Below are 15,222 nucleotides of genomic sequence, written 5' to 3'. Positions count from 1 at the left end.
ACTCTCTCCGCTTGTTTGAGCTCAAACATCTCCTCCTGCCGCGGTGTACTGATTTTTCTCCGCCCTGCTCACAGCCTACGAATACCTGCCCACTATTGGAGGACATATAACAGATCTCTATTGTGACATCGCATTTACAGTGTACATATATCCCGACCTTGCGATAATCGATTGGACTCAATTTCCAACTTGAAGTGCCGACGCATGCGGTGCGGATCTACACTTGCATATAAGGGTATCATATATATCTAAGGGCGGCTTCCCGGGCCTTACATCGGTGATAAGATGCTGGGTTGTACTTGCTTATCCAGGACGTACATGCCCTGCGCGCGATGCTAACTTGAACAAGCTCTAGGCCAGTTGTGAATACAGCGGAAATGATGAAGATTCTCTCTACCCTGATATGGTGTCCTAGTGATGTTTTGGCCAGACCAGCACTTAAGTCATAGGGTACTGTGTCATGCTCAACCTTGATGTGAGTGTTCCCAGTCTCAAATGCTTTTGCGTGTTCAAATGCGTACACGTCATTGGTTGCAATTGGGAACAGGACTACATACAAGCAAGAATCGAAACCTATCTAGTGTTTATGGCGGCGGTTACATGTACTCTCGTATGCCGCTATGCGCATCCATTATGTCGTGTCAGGTGTCATTAAGTTAAGACAATCCTTTCTTTCCTGTAAATCTACTGTTGACTTACCTGTTGACATTAAGATAGCTACAGTACCTGACTGACTAGGTACGTCTAGTCGAGGACTCTACTTAGTACTTACCGGAAGGGTACCACATCTCGGGGCGCATCAACTTGATTACAGTAATTATCGACGCTCTGAATCTTCTGATAGAGATCGTCGTGAGTCCATCATACCGAGCTCGATCTCTATCGTGCCCTATTCTCGCCCCGGCAGCGATGTCGGTTTCTCCTGGTTTCTCGGGCGGACGTATCATGTTCGGAAAGGGCGCTGCTCCGATCAGCCTTCGTGAAATCGGTGAAAAATAAGCTTCTTGCATGCGAACCTCCTGAAGTCTTGCCCTCGCTGGAAGCTTTCAGCTATTGGATCACGGAGGTTGCGGTGCACCGCCATCACCGCTGAAGCGACTTGATAATTGAATTCAGAGTGCACATGCGCTAGAATGCAGGTTCAGCATCACCCATTGAGCTTACCTTGCTTGCAATGTCACGAAATGTACTGTATGCGACGTGCGTGTCCCGCCGCCAGACAGTCTGTTTTGATACCGCTTCAGAGACAGATTGGCGAGCAATCTCTGGAGGCTGGAGGCTGGAGGTGAGACCATAAAGTAGTATCGACGAACCGGGTCGTGTCTTACTCCTCTTCCCATCAGTTTCGATCATCGGTTTGATCACTACACGAATCACGACCCACCGCCCTGGACCACCATCTCGGCGTCGGGGTGATTGGCGAACGAGGGGGTCTTACATATACTTATTTACCCCCACCAACGTGACGCTCGCAGAGCCGGCACGCTCGCTCCCGCCCTCTCTCTGAGCCTGCCCCTGCTTCACACATTCTGGGACTTATGCCTGCGAGTTGATGGCAGCCCTCCCTGCAGATGAGGTCTCCTTGCTGCTATCAGAGCTCGAGGCCGCCGAGAAGACGAGGTATCTTGCAATCGCCGGCCTTGTGATTTACATGTATAACTATTTCTTGACGTTTGACCAAGAGGTAAGTGACACAGAATCCCCATTTGTGAACAAACTGAATGTCCTCCACAGATCGAACATTTCTGGTCCGGACCATGGTCGATCTCCAGGTTTCTCTTCTTACTTGTCAGCATTTCTCTCGCAATTTTGCTGTGCTTATCCTGACTTGTTGCGTTCAGAACCGGTACCTCCCACTTGTATCAATGACGTGAGCTCGTTCATTGCGTGTGGCTCATGGTGTGATGCTCACAATTCCTGTAGCATTGCTGTTTACTGTGAGCACCTTCTTGCTGCATACATCTATGATGTAGTTGAGTCCGCTCATATTTCACCAGGCCTTGTGGGACCTCCGCTGACTTATGAGGTATGGGTGTTTGTTATCTGTATTCCTTAAAGTAATATTCAACATATGCCTCGCAGTTGTACGATCTACTACATCTCTGAAGGCGTGTGGGCTCAGCTAACCGATACGTAGCTGCTCGAAAGCAGTCCCTGCTGCTTATATCCTGACATACATCTGCATCACAATCGTTCAAGGTATGCATCTCTACTGAGTCAAATAAGGTAAATACGCGTCGCTGACGATATCGCCCAGCCATCATCGTCCTACGCATATGGTATATTTATTCGATGCGGCGCGTCGCCCGCATCATGATCGTCGGCTGCTTTGTGATCTGCGCGACCGCTACCGCGATTACCATCAGCATCGTTTACAGCGACTTCCTCACCATTCCGCTCAAGCTCCCCGGCTTCCACACCCCCGGGTGTTCAGTCCCGCCCTCGGACAATATGTGGCGGGTGTTCTTGCCCAACATCATCCTGCATACCATCCTTTTCGCCGCTACAACCTGGCCCGCACTCCGCATGCATCGCTGTGGGAGGCAGTCACCGTTGATGAACCGTCTCGTCCGAGAGTACGTTTCTATTTCCTTACTAGATATGGACGCTCAGCTGGAGGCTATGACTTGTAGTGGCGGCGTCTTCTACTTCTTCCTGTTCGGTATGTCGGGCAAATGATCACATCGGCGGCTGGTATGTGCTCATGTGTGATTGAAAGGCGCTTCAGTGTTCTCCACGATCGGAGCGGCACAAACCAGAGACCCTGCCGTGCGCGCTTACGCTTCTTTCTCTCCCTCCCTGGTAGCTCACATTCGTGTTTCAGGTCATGTTCCCGGCCATCTATGCCAGGTAAGGGCCCCCCTTTTCTTCCCTTACGCACTCTTAATCCATGGCGCGCGCATTAGTTTCCTGCTCACGATCTCCACGATCTCCGCCGGGCGGTTGATGCTGAGCATCCGTTCACTCGCCGCGCAGCTCTCTGTCGACTCAGACCTGCTCCTCAGTGACGCGGAGCTCAGCCGCGTGCGGTGGAAGCGCGGCGCGCACGACGGCGAGATCATCGTTGAGATAGACGTCGGGGACGTCCCGCTTGACGAGTTTGGTAGTGGCCAGTACCCTGTCCTTCGCGCGTCGCGCGTTGGCGTGTTTGATGGCGCAGTCTACCCTGGCGCGGACAAGCTCCAAAAAACGCAGAAATTTTCCACGAGATCGGGAAAGAGGTCTCTGCCGCCCAGACTGTCGCTTAAACCTGGTGAGCATTCACACTGCCACTTTGAATCTTGTTGTAACCACAAGTAATTAGCTGTCTGACTAGCCAGCCTATAACGGGAGTTTATATCACCCTTCTTATACGACGGTTTGTACGCTATAGCTGTACTTCTACGCAAGTCGCCCCCAACATAATGCATGAATTTTGGCTCGTTTGAAGGACGGTTCAAGTATTTGCGTGATCTCACTGCCTGACAATACCTTAGTAAAGTGTCCAGTATTGAATATCGAGCCGGACTACGAGATGTTTCATTATAACATGTCACACAAAAGCGCGTAAAGTACACACAACCTCCAGATAAAGCAACATGAAAGGACATAATATAGATCGTCAATCACCAAAACGTCCGATGTGTGTAAGTGTCGAGTATACAGAATGAGTCGGTCGATCTATCGTCAGGTTTTGTCTTTCCATGACGACTACGGGACGAGCTGCCCGCCCATGCCATCCCCGCGTCTGGATGCTGAGACAGCACGCAAAATTACGGAAAAGAAGGCGAAAAACGTGAGAACCCTTTGACAATTGAAAGATTGAGCTTTAGCGCGCTGCCAACTTCGCTAGGAGTCATTACATACCATATGATCCATGCGAACGCTTCTAGCGCATTTAACTGACCACAGTACGTGAAATGATTCCTGCGACTGATGGTGAGAAGACAACACAGCAGGAGTAATAGATAACTAGCGTACCCGCAGTCAAGTCCACCGCCGAGTGCAGCTGTGATACTCGCCGCTCCAGCAAGCCATAGGACCCACGTTACAAAGAGGCTGTGAGCGAATATATGGCCTTTAGCTCCTATTCATTCGTGGAGGGGTACCATACTCACAAGATCAGATGGCTTAGAACGCTCGTGAACACGGAAGCGGACAGCCAGAAGAACCCGGCATAGAGAGAAGACAGCAGGATAGTCCAAGCGGAGCAGAATAGAAGAAAGCGTGTGCGATCGCGGACGGAGATGCTCATGAAGTTATGGTGCGAGTTAAACCGGGCGACAAGCCAGCCGGAAATGGCGAGCTGTGTACGCCATTAGGAGAGGAGATAATGCAGAGCGAATAATTAACCAACCTCTATGATGCTAAAGATGATCAAAAGCGTGAATACGACTGTCAGGGAGCCGGTTAGCTGTGCAACAGGGGGCGGTATGCGTTGGGCGACTGACCGGGATGACCCCTGCGGAAGTGGGTGTCAAGGTTGACTGGCATTGTAGCAATCTAGGGGTAATGTTGAGTGTGTCGTGGGCGGGCGAGGCGAGGTCGTGGGCAAAAGCGAGGGCGCGGTCGCGTTAGGGGGGTGGTGGTGGTGGTGGAGAGAGACAAGAGGCGGACTCAAGCCAAAGGGGGAGTCGAGTGGTCAGACTATCCGGGTGGAAATGGAATGCACGGCACCGCGCTCACAGCCGCGGGCGCGTGACGTCATCCGGTCTATTCGCAGTCGCGTCTCGTCGCAGAAGGCTCCGCAAGTTCGAGACTGCGCCGCGTCCCGGATTCAAGGCCGTCACGCAGACTCTGAGGATCGGTACTCAGACAACCGGCGTGACGGTCATGCATGCTCGGGCGATATGTCCAAGTCTTCATCGATTCACCATTGCCAATGCCGAGTGAGATTGAGTTGCATGCCCCGAGGGGCTGGCAAGTTCACCACACTTTTACTAGTTAAGAGATCTCTCTGGAGTTGCGACATAGCTGCGCCAAGAGCCGGGATCTCTTGCTTGTTACCTCTAGGTCTCGCCTACTCAACGCACTGCGGCTGCACAGCATGTACAAAGGGCGAGAGGATACAAGGTCTCCAGAAAATTTGGACGCCCGCGAAACGTTGAAAGCTGATGTTATACACGATGCAAGACGTCGGGATGCACGTCGTGCAAGTCAGAAACACAAAACACATAGTTATTAACTGTGACACAGTGTGCGGGTACACGACTGGTTCACTCCGGCCTATATCGACACATCCGAACCAATTCCAAATACCTAGACCTAATTACTTATGCGTGGGCAAACACACACCTTGCCCGGGCACTAGCCCATCGCAGTCCAGTCCCGGGTTTACGTCAAGGAGCTCGTCGAGCGTGCTATTGCGCGCCTGCGACAATTTCCAGCATGTATCACCCTTTTTTATGTGCGAGAGCTCGCTCTTGTCGGGGCATAGTACCGCGGGCTCACTGGGATAGTGAACCAGCCTGATGACCAACAAGAGGGCGACCACGATCAAAAGGAAGAACGGGAAGAGCATTTTGTATGCGCCGAGACCATTGCCGTGCGAGCGGCGCGGCGGTTGGTCCTGGAAGTGTGTCTAGCACATATAATGAAGTCGAGAAATGAAGGGACCCACTGGATCAACGGCTAATGACTGGTACCCGTCCGCACGACTTGGCGCGGCCTCCAGGTCGTCTTCATAGTCGTCGCTAACGACGATTGGTGCCTCCGAGACTATTTGACAGGAGCATGGTCAGTGAGGTTTATATGAGTACGCATCGCAGGTCAACATGGCCACCACGCGGTGATCACAGCCAGCGCATACTACTGCGCTTTTACGAACTAAGCCATGTAATGACCCCGGTCCAAGCCATCATGTGTATATTGCAGAGAATTGAGCAAGCTACGGTGGCATATCGCATGTTAGCCGGTGCGCCGCAACCGCAAGTCATCCACCTGGCTAAGACAGCATGGCATCGCTCGCTTGAAACCGGGAAGACGAGGGTCGGAACACAGAAACCATAATAAGCCGGTTTTCCACATTGCAAGTACTCCAGCACGAACATGCATCTTCCATAGGACAATATGCACTAGCACAACATCCAAAGAGACTGCCAATAGCGGATTTGACGGCTGGGTTGGCCATCGAACGATGAAATACAAATCCACAGTGCGTCGCTCACCTTGTTTCATCTCCCCAAACCGCGCGCCCTCCTCGCCCTCCCAGAGGGTTCCGTCCTGGTCGCGGAAGTAGTATTTCCCTGAGTCTGCATCGTATCCAACCCGCTTCATGCCCTCTGGCAGACGGTATTCATCCTACAGCAGAAAGGTCTCAGTGAGATTAACACTATGAGGGCCAAGAGCCAAATCACCTCGTCGTACTGTGTCCAACGACCCATGGCGGTTGCTGGAGAAGAAGCGGTAATGAGAGGAGTTTAACGGGAGCGGATGAGAAAGAATCGTTTTGAGGCTGCGCAGTGATTGAAGGAAGAGGCTGTGTGATATGGTCGTCAATTAGCCTACTCAAAGACTGGTGATGACAGTTGTGCTCGTGGTTGCGACGGCAAGCAGGGGCCTCGGCGAGCGTGACGGGCATGGCGTGCACACTTGGACCAGACCCACCACCGTCATCTTCTGGCAGAATCTGGCTCTCCAACAGCAGGAACGTAACCCGGCCCCAACGTGCCTCGCACATTTAAATATGCCTCCGTCCACAGCGTCTGTCCCGCACCTGTCTCTTTCCTTTCCTCTACGCCCTGTGCAGTGATGTCCACGCCTGCGACAAGGGCCCTGCGCGTCGCGCTCCACGGCGACACCATCCTCACTCACCCGCGCTTCAACAAGGGCACCGCCTTCCCCGCCCACGAGCGTAAGGCGTTTGGCCTTACTGGACGTCTTCCGTTCCGGGTCAATACTCTCGAGGAGCAGTGTCGGCGTGCATACGACCAGCTTTCCACTCGCGATACGCCTCTGCGCAAGAATACGTTCCTCCAGAGCTTGAAGGATCAGAACTGGACCCTGTACTATGGTCTTATTAGCCGGCACTTGAAGGAGCTCATCCCGATCATTTATACCCCGACGCAGGTGAGCTTCCTGAATATGGCTGAGGTGCATGTACTGACGTCGGAGGGTTGTAGGCTGATGCTATCGCGAACTACTCCCATCTGTTCCGGCGAAGTGAGGGGATGTTCCTGTCGTTCCCCAACCAAGACAATATGGAGGAGGACTTCTTGGAGCAGACGCGAGGACGGGACATCCAGTTATTCGTATGCTCCGATGCGGAGGCGATTCTTGGAATTGGTGATCAGGGCGTCGGGGTAAGCTTCCTTCGGCTTTCACCCATCGACTAGTTAACTCATTTAACACTCGCCGCCAGGGTATTGGTGTAAGTCTAAGTCCTAACGTATCTGTACAAGGCGCATATATTGACCAATCCTTCAGATTACCGTAGCAAAATCGGCCATCTACACGTGAGTCTTACCGAATGGGCAGGCAGAATAACTCCTGATCGCTTCCCCAGGCTGCTCGGCGGTATCGATCCATCAAAAGCCGTGAGTGTCACGTTGGACGTAGGCACAGACAACGAGGACCTGCTGAACGACGATCTATACGTTGTACGTGCGCGTTCTCATGACGGTGATCGTGCAACTCATGTCCTCATAGGGCTGGCCTAACGGGCGTGTACGAGGGAAAGCGTACGATAAGTTCATCGACAAGTTGCGTCGTGCCTTCCTCCAACCAGTATTTCTTCGCTAATTGATCTCTTAGATTTGTGCAGTTGGTCCGCAAGTACCACCCTCACAGTTTGCTACACTTTGAGGATTTTGGCGTGAACAATGCGAAACGCTTGTTGGACTACTATCGGGACCAGCACGCGGTATTCAACGACGACGTGTTCGTATTTGCATGTGTCGTTGAAATGATTGCTGAGCATATGTGCAGGCAGGGTACCGGTGCCGTTACGTTGTCGGCGTTGATGTCCGCTGTAGGTGTCACGAAGTCCCGGCTTCTTGACCAGCGTATTCTCGTCTATGGCGCGGGCACTGCTGGACTCGGCATCACCAAACAGCTCCGTGACGCCATAGTGCAGATCGACAACGTCTCCGAAGCTGAAGCAAACAAACGGTTCTGGCTGCACGATCGATACGGGCTCGTGAAACAATCACTCGGTATTAACAAGATCCGCGATGCACTACAGGAGTTCGTACGCCCGGATGACGAGTGGGAAGGCGTGCCGACGAACGAGAAGGGCGAGATTGGCCTGTTCGAGACTGTACGAAAGATCAAGCCAACGGTGCTCATCGGATGCTCAACACAGGGCGGTGCGTTTACGGAGAAGATTATAAGGGAGATGGCCCGCGGTGTCGACCGCCCGATTATCTTCCCCTTGTCAAACCCAAGCAGACTCGCGGAGGTCAACCCGAAGGACGCGAATGACTGGACGGACGGCAAGGCGCTGATGGCGAGCGGCAGTCCATTCCCGCCCTGCAAGCACCCTCACGGTGGCAAGGACTACATGTGAGTGGTAATGTGCATTACGATCCTAAGTTCATGCTGCTAATTGATTGAACCTAGTGTTGCTGAATGTAACAGTAAGTAACGTCGCGTCTATTCTCTTGCCCATAATCTAACATTGTGCAGATGCCCTCATCTACCCTGGCCTTGGCTATGGCGCGATGATCACCCAAGCTCGCTCCCTCAGCGACTCCATGATTATTGCCGGCGCACGCCGCCTGGCGTCGCTCTCTCCTGCACTGAAGGACCCGGACAGCGCGCTTCTTCCGGACTTTGCGGATGCACGGATGGTAAACACCGAGATTGCCATCGCGGTGGCGGAGCAGGCGATCGACGAAGGCCTTGCCGACATCCCCTGGAAGAGAGACGAGGTGCGCGACCATGTCATGGGCGGCATGTGGGAGCCTGTCTACCCTGAGCTCGTCTACGACAAGGATGGGCTGCATTGATTGTATGTTTGTGAGATGGTCCGTTGTCGAGTCTCAGGTAGATTTGGTGGTCTTAGATAGAATCTGCGATCATACTGTTTATTCTAGTCTGTATATCCACTTCGTGTGGAGCATTATTAATTCCAGTATTTATTTGCCAACCTTCTAGCTGAGAGATTAGAGTACAAAGATTGTCCATAATCAGTTTTGAACTCCCAATTAACTCGGATGTCCCATTGTTGTAGCTCGAACAGCTGCGGGAGGCGCAGAGTACAAGATAATAAGGCAAATTCTCCATGCGGTGGAAGCTGCTGCCATTCAGGACACTCTAATGCTATTATTGAGTCAAGCGTGACTGGAGGCTCTGCGTCGCCGGAGTGTGTTCGGGCCTCAGGTGAAGATGCCCGAGTGAGGTTGCGGGATTGCCCTTATTTGGAAGCGAGACTCGGATGGTACCGAGAGTCGCCTTTTATAGGATTGGCTGCTACCTTCGAGTCTCTCCAGTACTCGATTGTAACGCAAGTCGACCTCAGCCGTACTCGCTCTCCGATTTCGTTCCACTAACCTCGGCTAATGGCCGACCTCGCCGCACTACCAACTTCCCCCGACGCTATGCAGGGTGTGATCGCCGCCCCTGCGCCTGTGCCTGGGGCGATGGACTCAACACCTGCAGAACCGGCTCCCCCTGCCGAACCTGAACGCATTTCCGAGACCCTCTACATCCAAAACCTGAATGAAAAGATTAGGATCCCAGGTCGCTTTGTTCGTCTTGGCTATTGCTCCTTTGAATATTGACGCAGACGCCCGTAGTCCTGAAGGCCTCGTTGCGTGGTCTTTTCAAGTCTTACGGAGAGGTATTAGACGTAGTTGCACACAGCAACCTCCGTATGCGAGGTCAGGCTTTTGTATCTTTCGATTCGGCAGAGGCTGCAAAGAAAGCATTGAAGGAGGTTAGGGGATTCCCTCTTTATTCTAAGCCAATGGTGAGTGCCTCCACGCTGTACTTGTTAAATGCGCTCTAAGTAGCCCACAGCAAATTTCTTTCGCGCGGACACGCTCCGATGCAGTAGTGAAGAAGCTCGATTCAGTCCACTACGAGGAGCATAAGGCGCGCAGGATGGAGTACAAAAGTGAGTCGCATTGCCCATGCTGTAGAGATCAACGACGACATGATCCCTATTAGAGTCAACTCGGTACACGAATCCTCTGAAGAGAAAGTATCGTGCGAGAAAGATGGCTGCAGAAAGTAGGTTATATGCGTTATTACATATGGCCACACCGCTTATTGATTTTGTTTTAGTGGACGGCGCCGGGGCAGCACCGGTATCGAAGCGTCCGAATGTACAGATGCCCGACGAATACTTGCCTCCGAACAAGATTCTGTTCTTGCAGAATTTGCCGGAGAGCGTCAGCAAGGATCAACTTATGGCGCTGTTCTCACAGTACGTGCTACTTAAGTGTTCAGGGGGTTCGTGAGACTAAAGATTATGTAGGTATCCGAATCTGCACGAAGTTCGTCTTATTCCGACTAAGAAAGACATTGCATTCGTGGAGTATATGGACGAGGGCAGCGCTACCGTCGCGAAGGACGCTCTGCACAATTACAAATTGGACGGCGAGAACAAGATCAAGGTATCTGAATGGCGGTCAATCGTAGCCCCCCGACTGAATTGTTTTGTTGCAGATTACCTTCGCCAGAAAGTAGGAAACCTGATGGTAGCGCTTATTAATTGCTGTTCGGAAGCAAATTCTGTCCATATTTTCCCCCTCAATGGCTCGTCTTTACTTGAAGCTTGAAGGACAGGATCCGCTGCTAGTTGTAATTTCTCTCATTGTACCATAGGCTACCACAATGGTGGTATGTGCAATTTCATGACAAATAGGTAGTGATACTGGAGGCGTGAGTGTACGTTGCTGTGCGTGAACTTTGACTCTAGTCGCTTTGAGGCTACGATCTGATACAAATACCCTGCGGCAAAAGTGCGTACGACGGACGACGTATACTGCTGATTTGGAGAGTGATGTAATAGTGTAATTACACTATGCTGGTGGTCTGATGGTCAGGAAATCGGCGGCTGAGGTGCGTAGGATCGTCGTTCGAGTCAATGATGTTAATGTCACACATCATTCACAACTTTTCGTATACATTACAAAGCAGAATGAACTGCGGGTATGTTGATTGTTGCATACATAGAAATAGAAATCGAGTTGTAGGTCTTCAGCACATGTACACTATTTTCTTAATTTGACAGCATATGGTTCCTACTGCATTTCGGTTGTTCTGGTAACGGTCTGGACTGAAGCCGAGCCCATCAGTGTCATTGTTGAGTAGCAAAAGGCAAGGCCTAGTAACTTACTAACGCGGAATGGTACCAGGGGGGCCTGGCTGCTCACCGATGCTGTGGTTGCATCGGACTTTGTCGTATATAGGTGCCCTGCACCGGGCATCTGCATACCGTCGTATACCCCAACCCGACTTGAATACAATCCCGCACTGCAATGATTCAGGCTGTCCAGTGGATATTGATCTTCCTCGACCACGTCAACCTCTACTATCAATTCGCCCTCTCGTGCACCCTGTTTCCATCGTATACGGCTCAGTTCAGCGACACTGAGGAGCAAGTCGGGATCCATAGAGAGAGACGCGGCTAATGAGCGGATGCTCAGCATCAATCTAGATACGGACAATGATATCGTCGCTAGAAAGAAGCTAGCGAAGGGTCATGCAATTGAACAATAGCAGTGAATATGTTCTTACCCTGAAAAAAAAGCTGGTATCATTACCTGTACCGTGACGACGATTAGATGACAAAATGTGTTGGAACAGAATAATTTACCGGGTATGGTTCCGAAGGAAGCGAACCAATCGTCATGAAAAGTGAACTGGCTAATGATGCAATACGATATTAGACAAATCATATAGGATATCCAACCACCACACACCGAACACTAGTGCGTAAAAGGTACCCCCGCTGTGTAACTTCATCAATCAAGCGTAAATGAAAGAAAAGAAAAACTTACTCTCGGACAAGACGGTTTAGCAATGGAGATGATCTATTATGACGCCTCAATCGCAGAGCCGGCCAAGTAGTAGCAGCGAAAAATATAGTATGCGAAATTATATTGGGTATCAATACCTGCCAACTTCTTCTCGGCGGATAAATCATGCAGCCGTATGCTGAAAGGGGATTAGCCTGGGCTAAAAGTAGCTGTGGACAAATGCTTCCAGACAATGCGACGCCAGATGACATCGCAATGGCGCAAGCGCCTACGATTAAGAATCTTGTAGTGGTAGTCATAGAGAAGATATACCAAATTCTGACAACGATTATTGCTTTGAAGTGTTGTCAGGCAAGGAATATGGCGTGTGACGACGACAGCAATACCTTGAACGACAGTGATTCCAGATACTTGCAGGACAAAAATGATGGTAACACCCAAGGAGCAACTAGGAAGCGAATGGACAAGGTTTTTGAAGGAGTGGATCTTAGATGCTTACAACTATCTTGGTTTCAGGCATAGACACTGAGACTTATACGTCTAGACTTACTTCATCTGAGAGATTGGGTACAACGAGATCTGCAGTTCAGTTTTTGAGACACCTTTTATCCATATCATGCATAATTTAACTCACATGCGACACCTAGCCTGTGAATAGCAAACGTTTGAACGTATGAGGATAGCAGAAGTGGGGAGGGACCTACACGATTACTATAGGTGTTAGGTATCGATTCTGGAAGTTGCCGCGTTCAATGTCAATGGGATGTCATATATAACCAAAGTACTGACAATCATGAACAAGATACGTGACAGAGACCAGGGACCTGACCAAAAATATTCCACCTATTAAACATACTGGTCAGGAAGCACAGCAGAGATAGGACGAAGGGGGACTAGTACTGACTTCCAGTTCTAGGTTCGATATATACTCGCATAATACAAGCACAAAACTGCTAAGGGCAAGATACCTAGCATTTTGGATGCTAGTAAGTATTGGTTCGATTTCTTGGAGGTTGAACTGAGTGTCCATATAGACGAGCCTAGGGAACGAGTGCCCGGTGAGTGAACAAAAAATGGAGGAGCTAAGAGTAAGAATACAAGAAAACTTCATCCGCATCATATAGTACACTCTCAGCGAATGATCACCCCTGAGCTGTGCAGTTAAGTTTGGAGCTAGAACAAGTATATGCACAGTGCAAGTTGATGAGCATCAAATCTCGAAGAGTGGATAGCACCGGATCTCAATACATTTGATCCAACAAACTCGAACCCTTAGGTGTGACATGGAACATACTGATATCTCGCCAGGAAGATATCCCCTGACCTTGCATCACGATACCATTGCATTATGATAAAATATCAGTTAAACCTCGATTTTCTGCAGTCTCAACGCCGAAGATATCACAGTCAGGCAGACACCAAAAACATCATGCTGTAGTCCATCAAAAACGTAAGTGAACGCATGCACCATGTCATGGTTTCACGCTTCATCGAACTGCATTTTTCAGAGAGAGAGCTTGAATACTATCTATAAAGCCTGTTCTGGTAATTCAATACGGCTGAGATGCGATACGTGGAACAAACGACTCAAGTGTTCGTCCTCTCAACTTGTCACAATGGCAATCACCAGACGGTCATGGGCAGCATGAGATTTCAAGGATAATGACACATACCTCGATTCAATATGTCCATTATCTCTGATAACGGCCGCAATACACTTGGACGAGGTGTATTCTGCCAGATACGTCAAAGGAAAGATGTTGATGATACTTTGAGTCTGAATGAAAGCAATCAGAAAGACAAATGGTCCACACAGATATGCCAGGGGGTGACAGATGGGAGTGGGCTACGTCTTGGTCGCTAGCTATCTGGAATGTTAAGGAACCCCATGCAGTACTGATGACATTAGTCCAATATAGGAGTGCGTGTCAATACCATCGTTATACTGTCAACAGTTATCATACTACTGCTCACCCTGGTATATAACAATACCTCACCTTTTTGCGAGTGCCTGTACTATGTATGACTCGAGCACGCGGAAGATATACGAGTTATAGCCAGACTGGGTTAGATTATTGAATACACATCACCGTGATAGCATCCCCGCAGTCTCGGACAGGTCCACAATCATACACTTGATGTTGATTTGATATGCAATTATAATCTGAACTCCAAGTCGCGACGAATAAATCTCGAAGTCGGACTTCACCTGTGCGGCGGTGATTGCCCGGGGTACTTAAGGCTCGATAACCGACTTGCCAGTGTCAGCAATACACTCTTGCGCAGACATACAGCTGCTTACCAAGTGATATGACCCAGATTGAAACATATTGACGCAAAAATCAGAGAAGTGGAATGCATAATAAAACATGACGGGCCTCGGAAAATAGTGACGCGGTCGGTCAGTTAACAACGGTCAGCAGGACCATGGTTCCGTAGAGTTGATATATGTAATGGCTATAAGTAATGTGCAGTGTGCCGACGTAAGATAGTGAGATAACTTAGCACCCGGTGCCAGTGGCCGCCGACCACACGGCATAGATAAGCCCGTCACGGTGTACATGGTCTCCGATATCAAGTTGTATCAGGCCGGTCGGATCCTATCGCTCGAGCTGATGCGATATGTCAAAACTCATGCTATTAGCAGATGCTAGCGCATATTCGGTCTCCATTTCATGTCAAGAGTAACTACAATGTGAAACCACTGCGAGAAATGCCCAAAGGTCGAGCGCCGAACATAAGGAAAACAACGGTCGCCGGAGACAGCGTTTCCTGATTATGTTCGGAGCCCGAACATGTTTGTCGGACATTGCGGTAACATCCGTCGAATATGGGTGTTCAGCCAATCAACAGCTGCCGATCACCCATGTTTGGCAGTTGGACACTCCTAATGTTTAAGCTCCGAACACAGTGAATACTTGCTGTCTCCTGTGAGCTGTGTTCAACATGTGTTTGCTACTCGACATTGCCCACAGTGAATGGCGAACACCGGGGGTAGTGTTCAGGGACCTGACAACTGAGGATTGTTGAACGAATAGTGAATGCACCTACAAGTTCTATGTACAGAACTGCTACAAACAGTTCATAGACACTGTTACAGTGTGAGAGGGGGATTCTTTTTCTTTCCCTAACTATTTGTCATTGATCCTGTAACTGTACAACTGATCTCATCATTGATGTGTTTCATCTATATCAGTGTTTTATATCTATCATGTTTCACCCTATATCATGTTTCATCTTTATCAAACATTTCACCTTCATCACTGATACAACCGAGTGAAACCTGTTTCATATACATCACTGATCCAACTCAGTG

The 15,222-nt window shown here is 50.0% G+C and overlaps 5 protein-coding genes across 5 annotated transcripts; 3 read left to right on the top strand and 2 right to left on the bottom strand.

Moving 5' to 3' along the window:
• Nucleotides 1-1,552: 1,552 nt before the first annotated feature.
• FIBRA_00051 (uncharacterized protein) lies at nucleotides 1,553-3,300 on the top strand (the record flags this gene model as incomplete). Its single annotated transcript, XM_012321950.1, has 10 exons — nucleotides 1,553-1,684; nucleotides 1,735-1,788; nucleotides 1,842-1,870; nucleotides 1,924-2,034; nucleotides 2,138-2,199; nucleotides 2,258-2,576; nucleotides 2,634-2,662; nucleotides 2,720-2,769; nucleotides 2,825-2,850; nucleotides 2,907-3,300. 10 exons carry the CDS (start codon nucleotides 1,553-1,555, stop codon nucleotides 3,298-3,300), a joined length of 1,206 nt encoding a protein of 401 aa, XP_012177340.1.
• Nucleotides 3,301-3,690: 390 nt separating this feature from the next.
• FIBRA_00050 (uncharacterized protein) lies at nucleotides 3,691-4,473 on the bottom strand (the record flags this gene model as incomplete). The annotated part of the gene is made up of 6 exons (XM_012321949.1): nucleotides 3,691-3,784; nucleotides 3,847-3,906; nucleotides 3,961-4,038; nucleotides 4,098-4,285; nucleotides 4,337-4,374; nucleotides 4,431-4,473. The coding sequence occupies 6 exons, from the start codon at nucleotides 4,471-4,473 to the stop codon at nucleotides 3,691-3,693; spliced, it is 501 nt and encodes a 166-aa protein (XP_012177339.1).
• Nucleotides 4,474-5,248: 775 nt separating this feature from the next.
• Nucleotides 5,249-6,362, bottom strand: FIBRA_00049 (uncharacterized protein; the record flags this gene model as incomplete). Its single annotated transcript, XM_012321948.1, has 4 exons — nucleotides 5,249-5,548; nucleotides 5,600-5,697; nucleotides 6,147-6,279; nucleotides 6,336-6,362. The coding sequence occupies 4 exons, from the start codon at nucleotides 6,360-6,362 to the stop codon at nucleotides 5,249-5,251; spliced, it is 558 nt and encodes a 185-aa protein (XP_012177338.1).
• A 367-nt stretch (nucleotides 6,363-6,729) lies between these two features.
• FIBRA_00048 (uncharacterized protein) lies at nucleotides 6,730-8,927 on the top strand (the record flags this gene model as incomplete). The annotated part of the gene is made up of 10 exons (XM_012321947.1): nucleotides 6,730-7,047; nucleotides 7,101-7,280; nucleotides 7,340-7,348; nucleotides 7,405-7,433; nucleotides 7,484-7,577; nucleotides 7,627-7,704; nucleotides 7,742-7,857; nucleotides 7,906-8,481; nucleotides 8,539-8,555; nucleotides 8,605-8,927. The coding sequence occupies 10 exons, from the start codon at nucleotides 6,730-6,732 to the stop codon at nucleotides 8,925-8,927; spliced, it is 1,740 nt and encodes a 579-aa protein (XP_012177337.1).
• A 552-nt stretch (nucleotides 8,928-9,479) lies between these two features.
• On the top strand, nucleotides 9,480-10,611 carry FIBRA_00047 (uncharacterized protein; the record flags this gene model as incomplete). Its single annotated transcript, XM_012321946.1, has 7 exons — nucleotides 9,480-9,660; nucleotides 9,717-9,889; nucleotides 9,940-10,036; nucleotides 10,090-10,152; nucleotides 10,207-10,348; nucleotides 10,400-10,538; nucleotides 10,591-10,611. The coding sequence occupies 7 exons, from the start codon at nucleotides 9,480-9,482 to the stop codon at nucleotides 10,609-10,611; spliced, it is 816 nt and encodes a 271-aa protein (XP_012177336.1).
• Nucleotides 10,612-15,222: the final 4,611 nt, after the last annotated feature.

The sequence above is a fragment of the Fibroporia radiculosa genome (assembly GCF_000313525.1).
Source record: "Fibroporia radiculosa TFFH 294 genomic supercontigs, scaffold30, whole genome shotgun sequence".
Lineage (NCBI taxonomy): Eukaryota > Fungi > Basidiomycota > Agaricomycetes > Polyporales > Fibroporiaceae > Fibroporia > Fibroporia radiculosa.
This window is presented reverse-complemented; position numbering and strand designations above follow the sequence as displayed.